The sequence below is a fragment of the Danio rerio genome, chromosome 4 (assembly GCF_049306965.1).
Source record: "Danio rerio strain Tuebingen ecotype United States chromosome 4, GRCz12tu, whole genome shotgun sequence".
In the NCBI taxonomy this organism is placed as follows: domain Eukaryota; kingdom Metazoa; phylum Chordata; class Actinopteri; order Cypriniformes; family Danionidae; genus Danio; species Danio rerio.
This window is the reverse complement of record NC_133179.1, coordinates 42,286,412-42,308,081: the sequence shown is the minus strand read 5'-3', so window position 1 is coordinate 42,308,081 and position 21,670 is coordinate 42,286,412. Positions and strand designations below refer to the sequence as shown.

The 21,670-nt window shown below is 41.8% G+C and overlaps 1 protein-coding gene across 3 annotated transcripts in view; it reads left to right on the top strand.

Annotated features, from left to right (window-relative positions):
* Nucleotides 1–21,670, top strand: part of LOC100007791 (novel NACHT domain containing protein) — a 60,353-nt gene that overhangs the window by 16,326 nt on the left and 22,357 nt on the right. For 2 of the 3 annotated variants that reach the window (XM_073947452.1, XM_073947453.1), the window contains 3 exons: nt 276–2,103; nt 3,179–3,352; nt 15,642–15,815. In XM_073947452.1, the coding sequence (XP_073803553.1) occupies nt 276–2,103; nt 3,179–3,352; nt 15,642–15,815 (2,176 nt within the window). Of the gene's footprint in view, nt 1–275; nt 2,108–3,178; nt 3,353–15,641; nt 15,816–21,670 lie in introns of those variants that run through there. The other variant, XM_073947454.1, reaches the window with a different exon arrangement.

Sequence of the window (21,670 nt, the reverse complement as noted above, 5' to 3'; positions counted from 1 at the left end):
ATAGGAACACTTTAATTCTGTATAATTATTTTTGAAACATCCTGCAATATTCTGAGTAATCAACTTTTTTTACATCAATACAATATAAGATTTAAGTCAAATCACCTACCCCTGCTCATTCAAAATACCATACAGGTATTACGTCATTTAAATGATGAAACAAATGACTTCATGAGTGCTGTTATTTTTTTATGTATTTTTTTTATGTTGGAAAGCACAGGACATAATTATGATTCACTTTAATAAAAAACAACTTTTTCCTCTCTCTTGTAAAGGCGCAGCTTCAGAGACCAGTAAATCCCCTCCTGTTGATTACACAAACACCAGCCGTGAACTAAAGGAGAAGTTAAAGGAGGACTATAAGCAGATATTGATTGGTAATTCACTGATAGGTCGTAAGAAGAACCTGGATGATATTTACACTGATCTATATGTGGTGGAAAATGAGACTGGAGGAAGAGAGAATGACCATGAGGTGATACAGATAGAGTCAAAACACAACCAACAGACAGCCAAGGATAAACCAATCAAGTGTAATGACATATTTAAAGTTCAGCCTGACACAGGTCAACAAAACAGAAGAGTCCTGACACTGGGGATCGCAGGAGTGGGAAAGACTGTCTCTGTCAACAAATTCATCCTTGACTGGGCTGAAGGAAAAGACAATCAGGAAATAGTCTTCATATTTCCACTGCCGTTCCGTAGACTGAATCTGATTAAAGAAGAGAAGTACAGTCTCATAGGTCTGCTTAACAAGTACTTCTTTAGCAGTGGAGGACTGAGTTCTCTTCCTGAAGAACAAGGCAAGGTCATGTTCATCTTTGATGGACTGGATGAATATCGCTTTGAATTGAACTTCAAACAGGTGGATGGATTTACAGATGTTGATAAGGAAATGACAGTGAATAAGATAGTAACACATGTCTTGAAGAAAGAGCTAGTGCCCTCTTCCCTCATCTGGATCACATCCAGACCAGCAGCAGCCAGTCTGATACCCCAAACCTACATTGATCAGGTGACTGAGGTGCGAGGATTCAGTGATGAGCAGAAGGAGCAGTACTTCATCAAAAACAGCAGTCCTGAGGTTGCTGGAAACATCATCGGCCACATCAAGAAATCCAGGAGTCTGTACATCATGTGCCACATCCCTGTCTTCTGCTGGATCTCACTCACTGTTCTTCAGCCTCTGCTGGGTCAAGAGAGCAATGAAAAAACACCCACAACTCTCACAGGGTTGTACACCAGCTACTTACTGTCTCAAAAGCAACAGATGAAAGAAAAATACAGCAATGATTCTGAACCTGAAGCCAAGGCCTGGTCTTTTGAAGACATTGTCCTGAAGCTGGGGAAACTGGCCTTTGAACAGCTGCAGAAAGGACAACTGATTTTCTACAAGACAGATCTGGAGAAGTGTGGGCTGGATGTCAAGGAAGGGTCTGTGTTCTCTGGATTATGTACTCGAATGTTTCAGGAAGAAAACCCCATTTCAGGGGAACAGGTTTACAGTTTTGTACATCTCAGCGTTCAGGAGTTCATTGCTGCTCTCTATGTGTTTCTCACTTACAAAGACAAGAAAGCAAATCCATTTCTTGAGTCCAGGAAAAAGGAACTGACATTGAAGCTCTCTACAAAGACCCTGTTTAATCTTCACAAGGATGCAGTCAAGAAGACTTTACAAAGCAAAAACGGACACCTGGACCTTTTCCTCCGGTTCCTGCTGGGTCTTTCACAGGAGTCTAATCAGAGTGGCCTGAGTAACCTGAAGCAGCTCCTGCCAGGACTGAAGCTTGAAACTGAGAACATCAAACACACGACTGATTATATCAAAAAGAAAATAAAGAAGGAGAAATCAGCAGAAAGGACCATTAACCTCTTCCACTGTCTGAATGAACTGAAGGATGACTTTGTGGAGGATCTCCAGAAGAGTCTGAGCTCTGGAAATCTTACAGCACAGCATCTGTCCTCTGCTCAGTGGTCGGGTCTGGTGTTTGTGCTCCTGATGTCAGAAGAGACTCAAGAGAAGTTTGAACTGCAGAAATACAGAAGATCTGATGAAGCACTGAAGAGACTGATACCAGTGGTCAAAAACACCACAAGAGCACTGTAAGAGTTTTCTGTATACACTTATGCCCATTTCACACATCAATTTGCAACACATCTGCAACCCATGAGTCATATGTGTGCAGTGCAGAAACAGCACAGACTATTTGTGTTTTCACATCAAAGATGTATTACTGATCTCCTGCTGTATATAATATCTGTTCTCTTAATGTTTACTCCATTTTCATACATTCTTTTCAATATTTTGATTCTTCTTTTACACAATACAATTATATAATCTCTGCTCTCTTTTAACACATTGAAAGCCGGCAGCTAGCTTTCTGCAACTCTCACATGGTTGCCCACTGAAGCCAAGCAGGGCTGCGCCCAGTCAGTACCTGGATGGGAGACCACATGGGAAAGCTAGGTTGCTGCCGGAAGTGGTGTTAGTGAGGCCAGCAGGGGGTGCCCAACCTGCAGTCTGTGTGGGTCCTAATGCCCCAGTATAGCGCCGTCTTTCGGATGAGACGTTAAACCGAGGTCCCGACTCTCTGTGGTCGTTAAAAATCCCAGGATATCCTTCAAAAAGAGTCTGTCCATCATGGCCTCCTAACCATCCCTATATTCTAATTGGAATTGGCTTCATCACTGTCACCAATCAGCTGGTGCAAAATGGCTGTCGTTGCGTCATCCAGGTGGATGCTGCATACTGGTGGTGGATGAGGAGATTCCCCCCATTGTGTAAATCGCTTTGAGTACCCAGTACCCAGAAAAGCGCTATATAAATGTTAGGAATTATTATTATTATTAAATATTTAAGTAGAGATAGTGTGCATTCTAAAACTGATTGCTCTAATCTGTTAACAGGAAAACGGAGATAAAAATATTGATTTTAAGCTTTTATTAATGATAACTACTGATTAATTATCACATAAAAATGTGAATTGTTAGCTAAAGAATACTTTTATGTTTATTTTACAGCCTTGGATTTTCCCTTCAATTCAGTATTTACAGAGTACATATAGTGATTTTTACCTTTGCTCAAACTAAAAGAAAAAATTCAAGTGTTTTTGTCTCTGCTCTGGATTACCCATGCTAGATAAATGCAAAATCATTATTTCTTTTTTTCCCCTCACAGGCTACAGTGGTGTAATCTCACTGTTCAGTGCTGTGAGAGTTTGTCTTCAGCTCTACAATCCTCAAAGTGTGTCCTGAGAGAGCTGGACCTGAGTAACAATGACCTGCAGGATTCAGGAGTGAAGCTTCTCTCTGATGGACTGAAGAGTCAACACTGTAAACTGGAGACACTGAGGTAAAATAAAAAAAAAAAAGTTAAAAAAATCTTTAAAATAAATGCTGCTACAATTTACTTTTACATAAAAAATACCACAAAGAATGATGACATGAGAAAAAAAAATGCTGCCATGTATTTTATTTTTATGGTTATTCAGTTTGTGTATTACTTATTTCAAGTGTGAAGTGATGACAAATATGAGTAAAGCCTCGGGTTTAAAGGGCACCTGTTTTACCATATATAATATTTCTTTTAAGTGTCTGTAAAATTTCAGAGAAGCTGGACAGCAGGCTGTCGCCCTTCACACTCAAGGTTACGTGGCTGCCATCTCCGCTCTCATGAACGCATAACCTCATCATCCGGTTCCTTAGGGGTGCTAGGCGAATTATTTCACCCCGCCCCCTCTCATGCCCTCTTAGGATCTCGCCCTCGTTACACGAGCCACGTCAGATCCCTTCGATCCTCGACTCAGTATCTTTCTGTCCCTGAAGACAGCTCTGCTTGTCGCGTTGATATCTGGGTGCTTGTCGCACCCAGCCCTTTCTTTGTTGTCCAGTACGCGCCTTGCGTATTATCCGGACCGTACTCAGAGTTTAGCAGCTCTTCGTCTGTTATGACGGTCGGCAGCAGGGAAGTGTCGTATTGAAATTAAGTTTCCCATTGGATTGTGGATGCCATTCTCTCGCTTATCAGAGCCGAGGTGAGCTGCGCTCCCCGAGAGTGTGTGCGCACTCCACTCGGAGATTCGCATCTGCATCTGTAGAGCTGCGGGCTGGGCGACACCCAACACATTTGCAAGGTTTTACAATCTGCGAGTGGAGCCGGTTTCCTCAAGGGTATTAGGTAACCCTTTGGTGATTGAGGAAACAATTCGGTAGGGTGTTGAAACACACTTGCTGCGCCATTCTCCCTAACACGGAGGTACGTGCGCCTTTTTAACTGTCAGTAAAGTTCACCGTCAGGTGAGCCCTGCAAATTCCTCCGTGGCCCCCAGCACTGACTCAGCGGAGGAGTCACTTGCTGGCCCACTACGTTGTTGGTCTGCCCGCTGGTCAGCCCGCGTCTTGGGTATAGGTGCCTGCTATGCGTGATCCCCACTAGGCGATCCCATATGCTTATTCCGCCACGGTTAAGTCCCCCCCCCCGGGTGGACCGTGTCTTCCCTCTCCGCTAACCACTTTTTTCTATGCGTACTCCCCCTTCTTAGGGCTAGTCCATATGTAAGTTCTGCCATCTATTCCCCCCTTGGGTAGCGGATGGCCTCCGCAGCGTCCTCCCTATCGGGATTGCACGCTTCCCAACGTACTGTCGTATTTTCCTAGAATTATCTAGACGCTCACGACTTCCCCAAAAATATATTTAAATCTGTAAAACTTCTGTTAAAGTGGGAAAAATTAGGGCCAGGGACACGTTGGAGGACCGCGCCTCCTATGATGTTGGTGCGTCACGCTTGCTTGACTATCCCCTCATCGGGGGCGTTGGTAAGGTGCAGTCATTATGGCGTTTTCCATATTTCTTCCATACGTGGATTTTCCAAGATTAAATCCACTGTATAGCACTGAAGTTCCCCAACCGAAGGGGAACGTTTGAGGTTACAGAAGTAACCCTTCGTACCAGAGGAGGGGAAGGAAGTGCTATACTCCATCGCCATAATGACTGTCCCTTAGCTGTTTGAAATTCTCTTCAGCTTAAAAGGATGGTGTTTGCTCGCTCCAGGTGTGCTTATATGCTGGGATAATTGCCAATGAGGCACACCTGCGCAAGCTTACGCTGCCAATTCATTGCTTCATTGGCCTGTTCAATACTCTTTCAGACAAGCGGCTTCTGAACCGAATCCTCCCATACGTGGATTTTCCAAGATCAAATTCACTGTATAGCACTTCCGTTCCCCTCCTCGGGGAACGAAGGGTTACTTCTGTAACCTCAAACGATAGTGTGCATTCCAAAACTGATAGCTCTAATTTGTTAACATGAGCTTGGAAAAGGAAAGTAAAAATTGTGTCCTGAGAGAGCTGGACCTGAGTAACAATGACCTGCTGGATTCAGGAGTGAAGCTTCTCTCTGATGGACTGAAGACTGTAAGCTGTAAACGAGACATTGAGGTAAAATAATAAAAAAAAAAGTTTCTATAAAATAAATGCTGCCACAATTTACTTCTACATTAAAAATACCACAATGACGACATGAGAAAAAAAAATGCTGGCATGTATTTTGTTATAAATGAATGTGAAGTGATGTAAAATATGAGAAAAGCACTGGGTTTAAATGGCACCTGTTTTTACCAAATATAATATAACTCTTAAGTGTCCGTGAAATTTCAGCTCATAACGTCATTGGTTAATGTTCATTGGGATGTTTGCAGCATGTCTTAAAAAAGCTGTTTTGTTCACTCACTTCAAATAATCAAACTATGAACTGAAAAGTCATCATTTTGAATGAAATCGGTAAATGTTGAATTGTAAGTTTGTTTTGGCATTTTAAAACAGCTTTGACCTGCAATTCCTCCCCCATATTAGTATATATATATACTAAATATGACCTCACGTTTTATTAGTTTGCAGCCTCTGTAACTTTCGTCCGTCATAAAAATTAAGTTTGATGGTTTGATTTTTTGCATTTTTCACATCTGTAACAAATATTTTTTTGAGGGGTTTTCTTGACAATTGTGAGCCCCCTAATGACGAATATGAAAAAAACGAATACAACAGTTTCGGACTCAGTAACTGTCCAAGGTCCTTAGTACGGTTACTAAAGCCCCGGTCAGATTACATGATTTTTTTGTCAGTTACGAAAGTCACTATGTCAGATTACGCGATTTTTTCTTGATAAAATCGTGACTTGCCGTGGGTAGCAAATGTGACAGACTACATGTTCCTTCACGATCAGTCATCCTGTGACGTCAACGACGAGTGTTATTTACCAAAGAAGTCACATTGCTATAACAATATTTAGATATCATTTAAGATAAGATCATTTTCAATTTTCAAATCAATTTTCTTATTTTATAGAGAGAGAGAGAGATGCGCTTATCCCCACGCTCAAGCGCACGCAAAAATCTAGCACAGGCTAATGATTAAGAGAGTGTGTTGGGGGAAAAACAGAACATTTTAATAATTTGTTAATAAAACAGTGCAGCATTAATTTCAGTTAGTGGTGGAAAATATTAAGATTGCCAGCGCTGCATGCATTTCTTTTCGTGAAGCAGCCAGCTGACACGCTTTTTCATGGAGGCATGAGAGAAAGCGCTTCTTTTATTTTATTTATTTTACAAATATGCAACTTTGATGTTTCATGTCTAATATTTCATAAGTGGAGGCATTCTTTTACCGTGGTTATGTGGAGCATTTCTTGGCAGGTTAATGATTTATTATTTTGTAATTACATTTCATAGTTATAAATACATTTAAAAAATATTTTAACACTTTAAATTATTCAGAATTATTTATTGCACCAAAAGTTATTTTAAAGGAACATAAATGTTTGTAACTTTTAAACCGCTTAATTTGTCTTTAAACGCCTGATGCAAAAAAGCTTATTTAGGCCCACTTAATGCATCATGCAATTTGAAATATATATTTTATCTTTTTTTCTGCAAGTTGTATGTAAACATATAACCTAAAATTACTTAAACACTTAAAATTGGCAGAGTGTGCGTCGCGAATTAAGTGTTTATTAAATAAAAAGGCAGGTGCATTCATTTATATATGTGCATTGTGCATTCAAAGCTTCAAAAAATTGCTCATAAAAAAGGGACAAGATGTAAATGCTTTTTACAAGTCGCAATCAAAAGTGACGATAGGTGTATTGGAGGGTAAATAAGCAGGCAATCCGTGAGAACGGGTTGCAGGGTATACAACTTGCTTGATGGCTATGAGTAAACGAATGCTTTCAAATAAGTTCAAAATGATTTCGGATACAAAAAGATTTTAGATTGTGTGTGCTGTTAGGAAACAGTATGCTATGATTTAATATTTAATGAATATGTAATGATTTAAAAATGAATTACAGCCCAGTCTGTTCTGTAACGTTACGCAGAGTCCGTGTTTTTTTTTTTTTTTGCACATTATTCTGACAATAGAGGCTCGCCCAGTTTTTCTGATGCAACCAAAGAGTCTCTTTTCTGGCTACGCTACATGATTTTTAATATTAAGCTATTTTCTTTGAACTATAAATGTTTTACTGCCATGGGTTTCTTAAATCCCTCGCCTGAACTTGCCGCGAGAGAGACGGATTATTGAAAGCAGACGCAGCAAGGAAAAATCATGCTCATACACAATCTTTAAAATAAATACACTTTTAAAAATTACCAAATATATAACTGAGATTTGTGATACAATTACACTAAAGCAATCATTAAATCCTTATTTTCCTCAGAGCAAAATAAATCATCCACCCGTATAGTTGAGTAGTGGAGATACAAACAAAAATATATAACTTGGAAAAAATATCTTTTTGAAATGAATTTCGTTTGCTATATATTTTTTTTTACTTAATTTGGATGTATCTTTTGTTAATCAGTTATCAATAGACAAGAATAATGAATAACATTTGAGGTCATGCGCTTCAAAACAAGTTTGCTATAAACACTTTCAGCTATAAACACCTTAATATTTTAGAAAAGGTAGGCTATTAAAGTTTGATCAACCAATAAATTTTCTTGTCCACCCTTAAGTAAGCTATAAATATGCATGCAGCCTGTTTTTGATTACCTGACCAGTGCATTAACAGCAGCACTCACTGATATAACTGAGAAATGATGAGCTCCTATTTCACAGTGTCATCCACGTGACGGAACTCGTCGTGGAGATGGGGGAAAAATGAAACATGCTAGAGTTGTTGCGACGGTGTCGTGAGGCGTCGTAGACATGGTATCGGTTGTCGTGAATTATGCCACATTACACGAGAAGAAACGATTGAATTTTGAGTCACGACGCCCATTTGTCGTTTACGATTCCCTGCGACACCCTACGTCAAGAAAATCGTGCCTAAATCGTGTAATCTGACCGGAGCCTCGTCCCAAGGGGGGGAACGGAAATGTTATGTGCAAAACCTTCCATTTATGGGGTTTTCGTCAGAAACCAATCATCTGAAAGAGTATAAAATCGGGCCAATGAAATGCCAAATGAATTGGCAGCGTCAGCATGCACAGCAAGCATCAATGACAATCAGTCAAGTATATAAGATGCGGCTAGTGGAATGCTCGACATCCTTTTGAGCTAAGGAGACTTTCACACTCAACAGCTAAGGGACTGCATCCCCTTCAGATGGGGAAATCCATTGCTATGTGGAAAACCTTCCACTTATGGGAAGTCTATGGAAAACGCCACAGCGAAAGCACCTTACTGCATCCCTGGCGAAGGGTGCGCCACGCAGTAGAGCGAGCACACCTACACCGCTGCGAGATGCAGTCTTGAAACGTGTCCTCTGGCCCTTACTTACCTTACTTACATGTTCAGGTTTAGCTATATTTTTGGGGAGTCGAAAATAACCCAGTAAAGGGTTTTAATACGACAGTACGGTTGGCGTTCAGTCCCGATAGGGAGGACGCTGCGAAGTTCACCTGCTACCCAAGGAGGGGAGACCTGGTGACAGCCTAAGGCCCAGCCCCAGAAACGGGGGAGGGGTACATAAGAGGATGGTTAGCGGGGAGGGAAGACACAAGCCCGCCCTAACACAAGGGGTTGACTAAACCGTGGTTGTGTGAGCTTATGGGATTGCCCGCAGGGAATCACGCATAGCAGGCACCTATACCCAGAACGCGGGCTGACCGGTGGGCATGCCAACAACGTAACCGGCCAATGTCTGACTCCTCCGCTGAGTCAGATTCTGGATGCCGCGGAGGAACTCTGTAGGGTGCACCGAACGGGGAACTGAACTGACATAGCTGAAAAAGCGGACGTACCTCCATGTTAGGGAGAATGGCGCAGCAAGCATGTTTCAACACCCCAACCGAACAGTTGTTTCTCCAATCACCAAGAGTTACCTAACACCCTTGAGGAAACCACCTCCATTCGCAGATTGTAAAACCTAGCAAATGTATTAGGTGTTGCCCGGCCCGCAGCTCTGCAAATGTCTGTCAGAGAGGCGCCGCGTGCTAACGGCCAAGAGGATGTGATGCTTCGTGTGGAGTGCGCTCTCACCCCTGGGGCGGCTCACCCTGGCTCAGAAGAGCGAGGGAGATGGCATCCACTCTGCAGTGGGCCAACCTCTGTTTAGATACGGCACTTCCCTTCTGCCGACCACCGTAACAGACAAAGAGCTGGTCAGAGGATCTAAAGCTCTGAGTATGGTCCACATAGGTTCGCAAAGCGCGAACAGGACACTGTAATGACAGGGCTGGGTCTGCCTCCTCCGCGGGCAGCGCTTGCAGGCTCACTACCTGATCCTTAAACGGCGTGGTAGGAACCTTGGGCACATAGCCGGGGTCTCAGGAAAACGTGAGAGTAGGGCGGCCCGATCTAGGCGAGGGTGCCCGATAGTGCCCTGACCCTGAGAGAGTAGGTGCTCTCTCAAATGGACCCGCCAGGGGGGGCCGTCGCGAGGAGGGAGATTTCAAAATCTAAGTCCGGTTGGGCCAGAGAGACGCAACTAATAAGACCTGCTCCTCGTCCTCCCTGGGTTTGCACAGTAACTGCGCGAGCAGGCTTACTGGGGAAAACGCAAGTTGCGCATGCCCCGAGGCCAGCTGTGGGGTAGTGCCCGTGACAGCTGAACAGACTGCTTGATCTCCTGTAAGGTTATTTGAACTTGATTTACAGGACGTCTCTGCATTTTAAGTTTTGGCATGTTGTTAAGTAATCTACTAATTTGCTGTTATAAAACATTATAAGGTTCTTGAAACCGAATCTTATATAGCCTAATAGAGCTGTAAATGTTAGATATTATTTATTTACATCATTTACTGTTGGTATTTAATTTGAAAACTCCAACTAAACATTAAAATGAATGTAAATTCCTTGTTGCCAGATATAATAAAGGCATCAAATGAAAATGGAGGCAAAAAAAAAAAAAAAAAAACAATTCAAGCGAAAATCAATAAACAATATACTAGCAATGTTGCAGCAGATGGACATTGTATTAATAGTGCAAAGTTTTTTTTGTTGCACAAATTGACAAATTGCAGGGTTGGGATGTGTATATCCTGGGCCCGGTTTTTCAAAAGGCTTAATCCGGATAAAATTGATCCAGATTTAGTAATCCTGTTTTTGTGATCCGTGATCACGTAATCCAGCTTACTTTTTGAGCCAGTTTTTCAAAGCAACAATGGATTGGATCAATCTGATCCGGATAGGAACTTTTCAAGATCACTAAATCTGAATAACCAGTGCTCAATCACAATGTAGATGGATAGATAGGCCTATGTAAAGAGCAACAAGTAGAATAGCCAGTGTGGGGTCAATATAACTTTTTTTTAAAATGAAAACACACACATTATAAAAAAAATAAATTAAAAAAAAAAACTAAAAACAAATAAAACCTCACCGCATCCTCTTCCAGCAGTCGGCTCATCTGAGACCTACAACACTGTACATTGAGTATATTTATAATAAGTTTCAAATATAGATGTAAATAAAAAAGGCTTAATGTCAAAAACTCCACAATAAGTTCAGACTTCCTTATCTGATGTGGAGAGACCAGTTGTCTGAGCAAAGCCTTTAGGAAGCGAATCTCTAGTCTGGCCTTGGTTTGCTGCAGTTTGGTCAGAGTCAGTTGTTCCTTTGCCAGATGAAGCTGTGCTTCTGCACTTTCAGTCTCTTTTTGCAATTGTTGAAAAAGATTTCAAAAATCAGTGATTGCCATTCTTTTATATATATATATATATATATATATATATATATATATATATATATAAATTAGTGACAGAATAAAATTGATTGTTTTTGGTCAGTTTTCACAGCTGTTTGGGGGATTATTTTATGAGGCCAAGCTATTTCTACTTTGCTGTAGGCCTATACTGAAAGGCTGAATACATTAAAGCCAATAATCACTATAGCCTGACAGATGAACAAATAAAATTAAAAACTTATGAATAAATAGTATATCTCGTAAGATACTGCATGATCCAAAAATAATATTATTTAATAAATTTTGTAAGTTTTCATTACATTTTGGGCATGAAATCCACACTAAATCCACCCTTCTGATGGGATTAGTTTAATCCAGGTTTTTTGGATCAAAGTGATCCAAATCCTACAAAAAAGGTCTGCAAAACCCAAAGTAAAGGTTTGATCTGGATCAAAACCAAGATTGGATTACGTGATCTAATCCGATTAGGTAATCCGTTTTTTCTTTTGAAAAACCCATTTTCAAGATTTGATCCAATCCCTTATCCAAAATCCTAGTGGATTACTTTTGAAAAACCGGGCCCTGTTGATATTTAAAAAATCTTGCTGTATTTATCTTCTAAACGCACGATTGTTCCCGCATGGTAAATCGTTATGGTGCGTAGGCTATATTTTGGATTCTGTTGATGGCTAATTAAAAATAAAAACCTTTCTAAAAATGTACATGTTGTTTATATGTTATTGTTTATATTTTACAAAAGTTATTTCTACCCCTATGAAGATAACAAATACCAACCACAAATATAACAATAAGAGGATATATTATTTGTGCTCATATTCAGGCTAGAGTGTAGAAAAGATCGTTTATTTCTGCAGTCCAGCATGTATTGCTTTTATTAAAGTATAACAGCTTAAATCGCACCGTTTTTAAACCGTATATTATTTCTGTGTTTTTAAATGTAAGTGCTTCTATTTACATCAGCAAGCCTTTTTTATAGTGCAGATACGGGAGGTCAAGTGAGAGGTTCGGGGGGCATGGTTGATTTTACATAAATCGTTTGGTTGGAAGCTCGATTCCACTCATTTTTGCGGTTCCTCCTCTAGCTCCATCAGACAGTCCTTCTGCGCATGTCCAGGCTCCAATTTCAGCAGTCTTTTGCGACAGTTTGTGCTCGTCAAGCGGGCGTTTTGCCCTCAAGGCGTTCAATGGGAAAAGGGGCTGTCGCGTCGTCCATATTTTTTACAGTCATTGGTCCTGACCAGCACTTGTTGCCCCCTTAGTGCCAGTAAAAAGCGGCGCAAAGTGAGAAACACTGTCAACAGCTCTAGGCAGTTGATATGCCAATGCAGCTAGGTTCCCTTCCGCAGTTCCGCAGCAGCATGCCCGCAACACACGACCCCCCAACCCGTACTGGAAGCATCTGTCGAAACGACAACATACCTGGACGCCTAACCCAGGGGCCCGTTGGAAGAGGTCCCTCCAGGGGCTGGGGGCACGGTGACACGGCGGAGTGGAGTCACTCGGTGTGTGCCCGCATGCCATGTGCGCCTGGGCACCCGATCGTGAAGCCAATGCCATGGTGGTCTCATATGGAGCAATCCGAGCGGTGAGGTTGCGGCCACGGATGCCATTTGCCCCAGGAGTCTCTGAAAAGATTTCAGGGGGACCACATTTTTCTTCAGACAGTCCAGCACTGGCTCGGCGTGCTCTCGTGAGGGGCACCCCTTTATGGTGATCGAGTCCAGCTCCAACCCGAGAAAGGAGGGGATCTGCACGAGGGCGAGCCAGCTCTTTTCTCGGTTGTTCTGAAACCCCAACAGGTGGAGGTGCCGGAGCATCTAGTCTCTGTGCGTAGTCAATTGTCCCCGAGAGTGGGCTAAAATCAGACAAATGTCGAGAGAATTGAGCATGCGGACCTCCGCGAGCTTGCTGAAAACCCTGCGGAGACAGAGAGCCTGAAGGGGAGGACCTTGTACAGTCATGCTCGATCTTCAAACACAAACCGCAGAAACTGCCGGTGGCGTGGAAGTATGGAGACATGCAGATACGCGTCCGTCAGATCTATTGCTGCAAACCAATCCCGAGGACAAATGCATTGGTTGATGTGACGGCAGCGGTTCAAAACGCGCAGATCTAGGACTGGCCGTAACTCATCGCTCTTTTTGGGCATGATGAAGTACGGGCTGTAAAACCCACTCTCCATCTCAGCTGGAGGGGTCGGCTCGATTGCATCCTTCGCCAAGAGCACAGCAATCTCCACTTGCAAGACAGGGGTGGACGCAGGACTGAGCCTGCTGAAATATACACCCGTGAACTTGGGAAGCCGTTTCGCGAACTGTATCGCATAACCGAGTCTGATCCTACGGATGAGCCATTGCGACGGGCTGGCTCGCCTAACCAGGCATGCAGAGCCCCCGCAAGTGAACCCGCCCGCATGATTGCTGACATGCCAGCAGTGAGGCAGTGTGGAGTGGGTGGGCTCGCCTGGGGAGCGCTGGGGTCCCGCAGGAGAGCGAGAGGCGAGAGACTCGCTCTGGTCTCGCACACAAACTCCGGAGGAGGGGCTGCGAGAGGGAGAGAAAGGAGACCGTTCTCTCGCGCTCTGTGAGCCATTGGCGAAATGCACTGATCCTGCGAGCTGGAAAGCATAGCGTCCCAAACTGGCAGTGTTCAGGCTGTCACATCCGAGGAAAGAGGAAAAAGCTCTTTAAAAATTTGGTGGCGTTTTTTTTTTTTTTCTTACGCCGTTAAATGAAGAGCCCCACCCTCCAGTGGGAAAAGAGCAAAATCCCTCCTCTCTGGATGGCCCGTCTCAGGGATGCTTCGCGGTCCGTTTACCGGACTTAGCGGCACCCTGGGGCAGGGGGCGCTGATTGCCTGCGAGATGCTCGGCGCAGCCACTTGGCCGGAGGCACAGGCGGGGCGGCGGAGTAAAAGGCTACAGACGAGCGGCCTCTGCGAATTGCAGTGGATGTGGATTGCTCGAAACACATCGCTTCCGACTGCTCCATCACCGGCGTGAACTTCTGGGCGAGTTCACTGACGATGTCGCCGAACAGGCCAGCCCAGGATGTAGGTGAGTTAAGAAAGCAAACTTTGTTAACATCACACACATCACCAGATTCAGCCCGAGGGGGCGTTCCTGGCCACTAAATAGGTCATCGTCCTTCCCAGGGTGCGAAGCTCATGCCCAGTCCTGGGTCAGAACCATCCATGCAGCACACTGCGTAAGCCTACTGTGTGCATCCAGGAAGAAAGGTTTTTACACCCCTCTAGTCGGTCCGGCCATAGGGCTGGGGGATAAACCATCACCAGAGCCACGGCCGAAGCAGCCTGGGGAAGCAAGGCCACAAAGTCTGCTTCTAGATCCGACACCGCACTCATCAACTCAGAGGAAGAAGACATTGACAGCCCACCCTCCAAGGATGGTGAGGTTGGAAGCGCACGCAGATCGGGCAGAAAAAATTGCCCTCAAAACTGCGTGAGCTTACTGTGCACATACGGGAAGAAGGGGACGGAAGGCTTGAATCCTCCACATAACACCCATCTAGTCGCTCCGGTCGCGGAGCTGGGGGATAAACCATCACCAGGAAAAGATGCGCTGCAAAACCGTGTTGCTCTTTTAGGAAAACTTGTTCCCTATATACAAACCGCTCTTGGAGGACCGGACCCAAAGAACGCCAGGCAAAGGAGAAAAACCCAGCTCGACCGTCTGCCACTGCGTATACGCGCTCTGAACCGGGAGAAGCTGCTTCTTGATCTCTCTCTGTAGACACAGGTAGGAGAACCCTCGAAGACTCTCTCAGAAGCTAGTGAAAGGCTCTGAAAGCGAAAAGGATGCCGAGCATTGCACTAGCCGCATCTTATATACATGACTGATTGTCATTGGCACCAGCTGTGCCTTTTTGACATTACCAAACAAATTAACTTCATAACTTAAGGAATCCACCATAAACATGATTGTCTAGTGGACATTATAATTGTGTCATGAATTGTATAACAGCGTGACTATAATTTAATTAATGTCATTAAACATTCATGATGCTGTTATAGATTTATTTGACAGCATACTTACAGTTTTAATGTGAAATTTTAATGACAAATTCAGTTTGTTGTTTGCATTTAAAATAAATGATCATAAAGTTAATGACACAATTCTAATGGCCTCATGACAATCATGTTTATGACAGATTTATGAAGTTGGCTTGGCAATGTCAAGTTACACAACACAGACATCTCAAACAATGACATCTCTGCATGTATAATGACATAACTGAGGTAATGACACTTAATGACAATAGTCTTAAGCATTCATAACATCTCATCCATATTCATGACATATCTCAACATGATTATAAAAGTGTTATGACAGTCTTATGAACACCCCTTCAAATAAAGTGTTTCCACTTTTGCTTTTGTGGCTGAAACTATAGAGCAAATATCAGCTTCTGCACAGATGACTGTGTGTTAGTGACGTCTGGCAGACTAATGTGACGTGGACTGTTTGTGTGTGTGTTTGTAGATTGTCTGGCTGTATGGTGACAGAGGAAGGCTGTGGTTTTCTGTCTTCAGCTCTGACTTTAAACCCCTCACACCTGAGAGAGCTGGATCTGAGCTACAATCATCCAGGAGATTCAGGAGTCAAGCTGCTCTCTGAACAACTGGAGGATCCAAACTACACACTGGACAAACTCAAGTATGTGGAACATATACATGTTTTTGTTTTAGTGATTTCTGCGTAGATGTAACGCTTCTCTTCCCAAAGACACTCAAATCACGTACACAAAGAACTGTTTATTCTGTAACAGAAATAGATATCCTCTGTCAACAGTATTAATTTAAACTTGCATCACTTCTCTGCATTCAGCAACCATTTCTGTGTAGCCACAAAGTCATTTTAACAAAACATTATTTATATACAAAAGTTCGACATACCTGTAACAGAAATATATATCCTCTGGCAACAGTATGCATTTAAACATGCATCTAAAAACCCAAACAAAAAGAAATAATTCACCCCTGCTCATATTAATATTAATGTTGTCTTTTCAGCTACACATAGCATGAGCAATTTAAACCACACAAAGTAGGTCACAAACGGCAATCAGGATAGATTTGATACAAAACATCACTTAATGTTCATTTGGGGCTTGTATGTGTTATTAACAAGTGTTACAATACTCAATTTGTCACATTTCGCTGGAGCACATTTTACCTACCGGTCCGTGTACGTTTTGTTCATTGGTTTTCCATTTTCAAACAGAATAAAGAAAATGGAGAAAACGGCCGTTTTTCCGTTTTTCTTTTGCTCACGAGAAAACGAAAAAACGAGATTTTGGCTGGATTTTCATTTTTTGGTTTAGGGTAGGAAAACGGATAAACGACTTTAAAATTCATTTTACACATGTAGGCGGTGCTGAAACGCCCACTTTCCTCTAATTGGTCAACCAAATCTAAGCTCGTGACGCCGCCCCCTCAAAATAAAAGCCTTACACGCAGGCTTTTATTTATTATTATTTAATTATATATAAACTAAGTTTACCTATTCTATTATTTGAACCACACACAGTTAGCAGGCTTACATTCATTGCGTATGTATAAATTAAATAAAAACGTAAATTAGCAGTATTCTTAGACGTTTGTCATTAAAATAAGGTCGTAGTTCACTGCCAAGCTTATTGCTGCTGTACACCTGATGCTGAGCAAAGAAAGCCATTTCCGAGCAGCACCTGGTTTGTATGATTGTTTCAGAGCAAGGGGTTTATAATAATAATTATAATAAAAATAATAATAATAACAATAACAATAATATTAGTCATTATTATTATTATTATTATTGTTATTATTATTATTATCACTTACTAGTGTTTTTATTGTTAGTTTTTTTTTTTTCTTTTTAATAGTTGTTAGCAGAACCAGAATAAGAACACATTAGGCCCTGCTATAAAAACAAAGGTTACCATTTGTTTTTATTTTATCTCTTTATATTTTAATTATATATTGAAATTATTTATTTGATAATTAATACTATTTTATTGCAACGCCAAAGTAGGCCTGTCTTATTATTTTTTGTAATTTGCTGTTATTGTTATTGTAGGCTACATGGCAGGCTATGCGAAATATTTTAAATAACATTTACTCGTAACCGTACTAATTCGAGAGCCGAACCTTAAAAAGTTTAAGTGCAATAAGCCTGTACAATAAAGTGAGCTGCAATGCATATTTCTAGCGCATTCTTTCACTCAACAATTATGGCTAAAATAATGAAATAAATTTCAAATTTACTAATTAAACACATTATAGTTGATAAAAAATAGTGCCTAGTAGTTCCGATAAACAGATGAGCTCACTGCATGTGCGTTGCGCTAATAATTTGACATTTGCTCTTCTTGAGAAAGTGCTACAGCGGGCCCTGCTTATTTCAAATATAAGGTTGGTGATAAGTTATTTATTTATTTATTTTTTTGCACATTATTTTGACAATAAATATGGCACCCAGTATTTCTGATGCACAGTCTCTTTTATGGCTACACTAATGAATTAGAGGACACAATCTCAAACAAAACTTGATGCTTGTTTACATTATCTAAAGTCATTTCTTACGAGGTAGGATCTGTTGTTGTAAAGCTTATATATTTTCGTTTTAATATGCAATTAATTTTCTTTAATTTGTAATAGGCCTATTGTCCCTCATTGCATAAAATAATCAGCCTTTGTATTTAATATATTTGTAAATTGTCCATCCAGTTTGACGCAAGCTAAACAACATTTTGGCCTGTTTTGCTCATTAAATGAGTGATTTTCACGGAGAAACAAATCATCCATCCACACAGTTTTGAATAGGACCTGTGTGAACAAAAATATACACTTCATCATAGCCTATAGGAAAATGTCTCTGTTTAGAACCAATTTTGTTTGGTATAATTAAAAATATTAAAAATACAAGGAAAATAAGAAGAATAACATTTGAAGTGCTTCAAAATAAGATTCACAATAGGCTGCATGCAGCGCCAAAACACAAACTGGTTTGTTAGTTTAATAAAATAATAATATAAAATTAAAATGAAATATTCATAGTTCCATAACTGTATTATAACTGTATTTATCTAAATGACAAATCATCCGTTGCGCTGGTCAGTTTCACTTTTAATCAAGAATGTGCCAGAACAGCCTTTACAGACTCTTCTAAAAATGAGAATATTTACAGATTACCTCGGAATAAGAACTCGGTCTGTGAAGGATGCAGAACACAGAAACTCGTTGAGAATGGATATGCATATTAGATGTTTTATATCTCTTTAGATATTGTAAATAAGCAACAAGTTTTTATTGAGATTGTGTCATGTCTTTTCTTTGACGCACGCGCTGAACAGCTCCGAAAAGGCGCCTCTATTTAGCCTGTAGCCTAAATAATAGTTTGGATTTTATAACATATAATGTTCCATTATTTTAAATGTATAATGTTTTTTAATATTGATGGATTATATAAAATATATAGTTTATATAAATAGTTTATACATGTGTAAAATTAATTTTAAAGTCGTTTATCCGTTTTCCTACCCTAAACCAAAAAAACGAAAATCCAGCCAAAATCTCGTTTTTTTTGTTTTCTCGTGAGCAAAATAAAACGGGAAAACGACCGTTTTCTCCATTTCCTTTATTCTGTTTGAAAATGGAAAACAAATGAACAAAACGTACACGGACCCCTACCCCCTCTCTGTATTCAGCAACCATTTTGGCTTTGCAGGTGTAAGACGAAAGAACCACACACTGTTGCCACAAGAGGTCTCCTAAAAACCACAAAATAAACAAAATAACACTTTTTGGTGAAGGACAATTAAACATTATTTTAACTGTGTTACATCAAGACAAACAGCGAATAATCTGGTGTATATTTCTAGATTCTGGAGACAGTCTTAGAGTTTAACACTGTTCGGTTATTTTCATCTACTCTAAGGTGATTTTGAGTTTTACTTTGGCCATTTGGTGAAAATTCTTATTTTGACATAAATTTTAAAAAATTGCTTTAAAATAAAGAAAAACTCAACAATACACGCTGGACTAGTGATCTGTGCGGGGCTAGATTTTTAATCCCGCTCCCGCCAGGTTTTAGTAGGAACCTGATCGCTCCCGCTTATATCCAGCATTTGTTGTTCCGCTGCGCAACCAGCAAAGCAACCAAGTGACACACAGACAGCATCACACTCTCTCTCATTCACACACATACACACACATGGACAGCACAGCTCTCTCTCTCATTCAGACACACAAACAGCAACAAACGAGCTAAACACAGCATCTGTCGGGTTGGTGAGGGGAAATGGGGAAAAAGGAGCGAGGACTCAAATGCAGGGAAACGGGAATTTATTAAATAATAAAAATAAAATGCAAAATAAACTACCCCGAGGGGGAAAACATTAACAAAACAAATACATACACAAACAAACTGGACTGGGCAGGCTGGCAAGGATCAGGACTGGAAACACGACAGGACAAGATTTCAAATGACGACATGTGATGACGAATTGGCACAGGACAGCAGACATGACGGGTTTATAAACTGTAGGAAATTAACAATGAAACAGATGAACATAATTAACTTTTGGTTAACAAGGAGGGTGGGACTAGACAATAGACGGGAGAGCACATGACACAAAGAGACGACACACGCCATGCGCTCACTTAAAACAAGACTTGAACACGCACCCAATGAGGTAACTCATTAACTGTGTTCATAACAACACAAGCACGCGATTCATGTAAACACACACCACTTGCTAAACACAACACCAACAGAAGACTGAACGCAAGAAAGGAGTACACGAATGAAAACACTCACCGTGCACTTGCACACGCAGCGTGCATGTTTCATCCCAGCGCCGACCAAAACCGAAACCAACTAGACTGAGACGCTGGGAATGAAACACCACGCAGCAGACAGACGAACACTAACACGAGTACAAGAGCGAGAGCGTCCGAGGCACGCAGCGGCCGCATCATGCGGGAGCGCACACTCTGCGTACACCCACGACGGCGTGCGCACTCACAGAGACACACAATGACAGAAACAGGACAAGACAGAACTAGTGTCCGAGCTCTGCCACCAAAACAAGAATTTACAAGACTAGAGTGGCAGAACCCTGACAGCATCACGCTCTCTCATTCACACACATACATACGCATGCTTGCTCGGGAGTCGGGAGCAAAATTGTTAGACCGCCCGCTCCAGTTCAAGTAACACCAGTTACCTGGTCGGGTCCCGCGGCTCCCGAAATACAGCCTTAGGAATGCAGACCTCTACTCTGGGCAAACTTACTACCCTTTCATTGTGTTGGAGATGAAAACATTCACTAAATTAAACTGCTGTAAAAATGCATCAGAAATGTATTTATTATTTTTTGTGTAAATCTGTTAATTGACATCAGTCCTGAACTAATGAAAAGTTTTTAGATATTTACAGGATTTTAACTCTTTCTTTGCCTGGATTTATTTAACCTTTAATCAAAGTGTTGGGCGTGAAAGATTAGCAACAACACTGGCTTTAATGCATTGTTAGTTCTTGTGCAGCATCAGATTTTTTTCTACCTATTTTTTAATGAATCTCCAATATGACTCGGGAACTACGAGTCCTCTTAGGGAGTAATTTGTTCATCCGCGACTGCGCCAATTAGTGCAGATGGTATAATTCAATACAAGTCTTCATCACATTTCGAGTTGTTCATCGCGGAAAGGCAGAAGCCAATCATATGCGTTGTAGCGAGGCAGAGGGAAAACAGCGGCACAACAGGATGAGTTTACAGACAAGTCCCCGGAGTGGTGCTTTATTTACAAATTGTGCGTTGTGTAAAAGGTGCTCTTCTTTAAGGTGAGGTGCTCTGGTGCTCCGGGAAGTAGGTGAAGGACAGTGAGTAGTCGGGTGAAGGATCGTCACGAGCTGGAGTCCGCTATGGAGAGACAGAGAGACAAGCATTAGCACAGGGAGTCATAGAAAGAATGAAGCTCATCTTCTCCTGGCGTAGGTTGGGCTTATATGTCTCTCGGCTTGATGACCTCCAGCTGTGATCGATCCTGGCTTGATGATGGTCCAGCTGGGTGAAATTAGCGACCAGGGCGACGTGGCAAGTAATCGCTCGCTACATTCCCCCCCCCTTAGCGTCGTCCTGGTCCTGGGTGTCCTGCGGAGGAAAGGTAGAGTATTGAGAGGGGGGGTAGAATGTTTTGACAGACCTGCCCATCCTGACCATAGCCTTGAGAGCCCGTCGGCGTTTCCGTGGGAGGCCCCGGCTCGATGTTGAACAGTGAAGTTATAATCCTGGAGCGACAGGAACCATCTGGTGACTCGAGCGTTGTTATTTTTCGCTGTTGACATCCATTGTAGTGGAGCGTGGTCGGTCACCAGGGTGAATCTTCTGCCAAGTAAGTAATACCTGAGCTCCAGGATTGCCCACTTGATCGCCAGGGCCTCTTTCTCTACCGTGGCGTACCGGGTCTCTGCAGGGGTAAGCTTCCGACTCACGTACATGATGGGGTGTTCTTCATCGCCGTGGACCT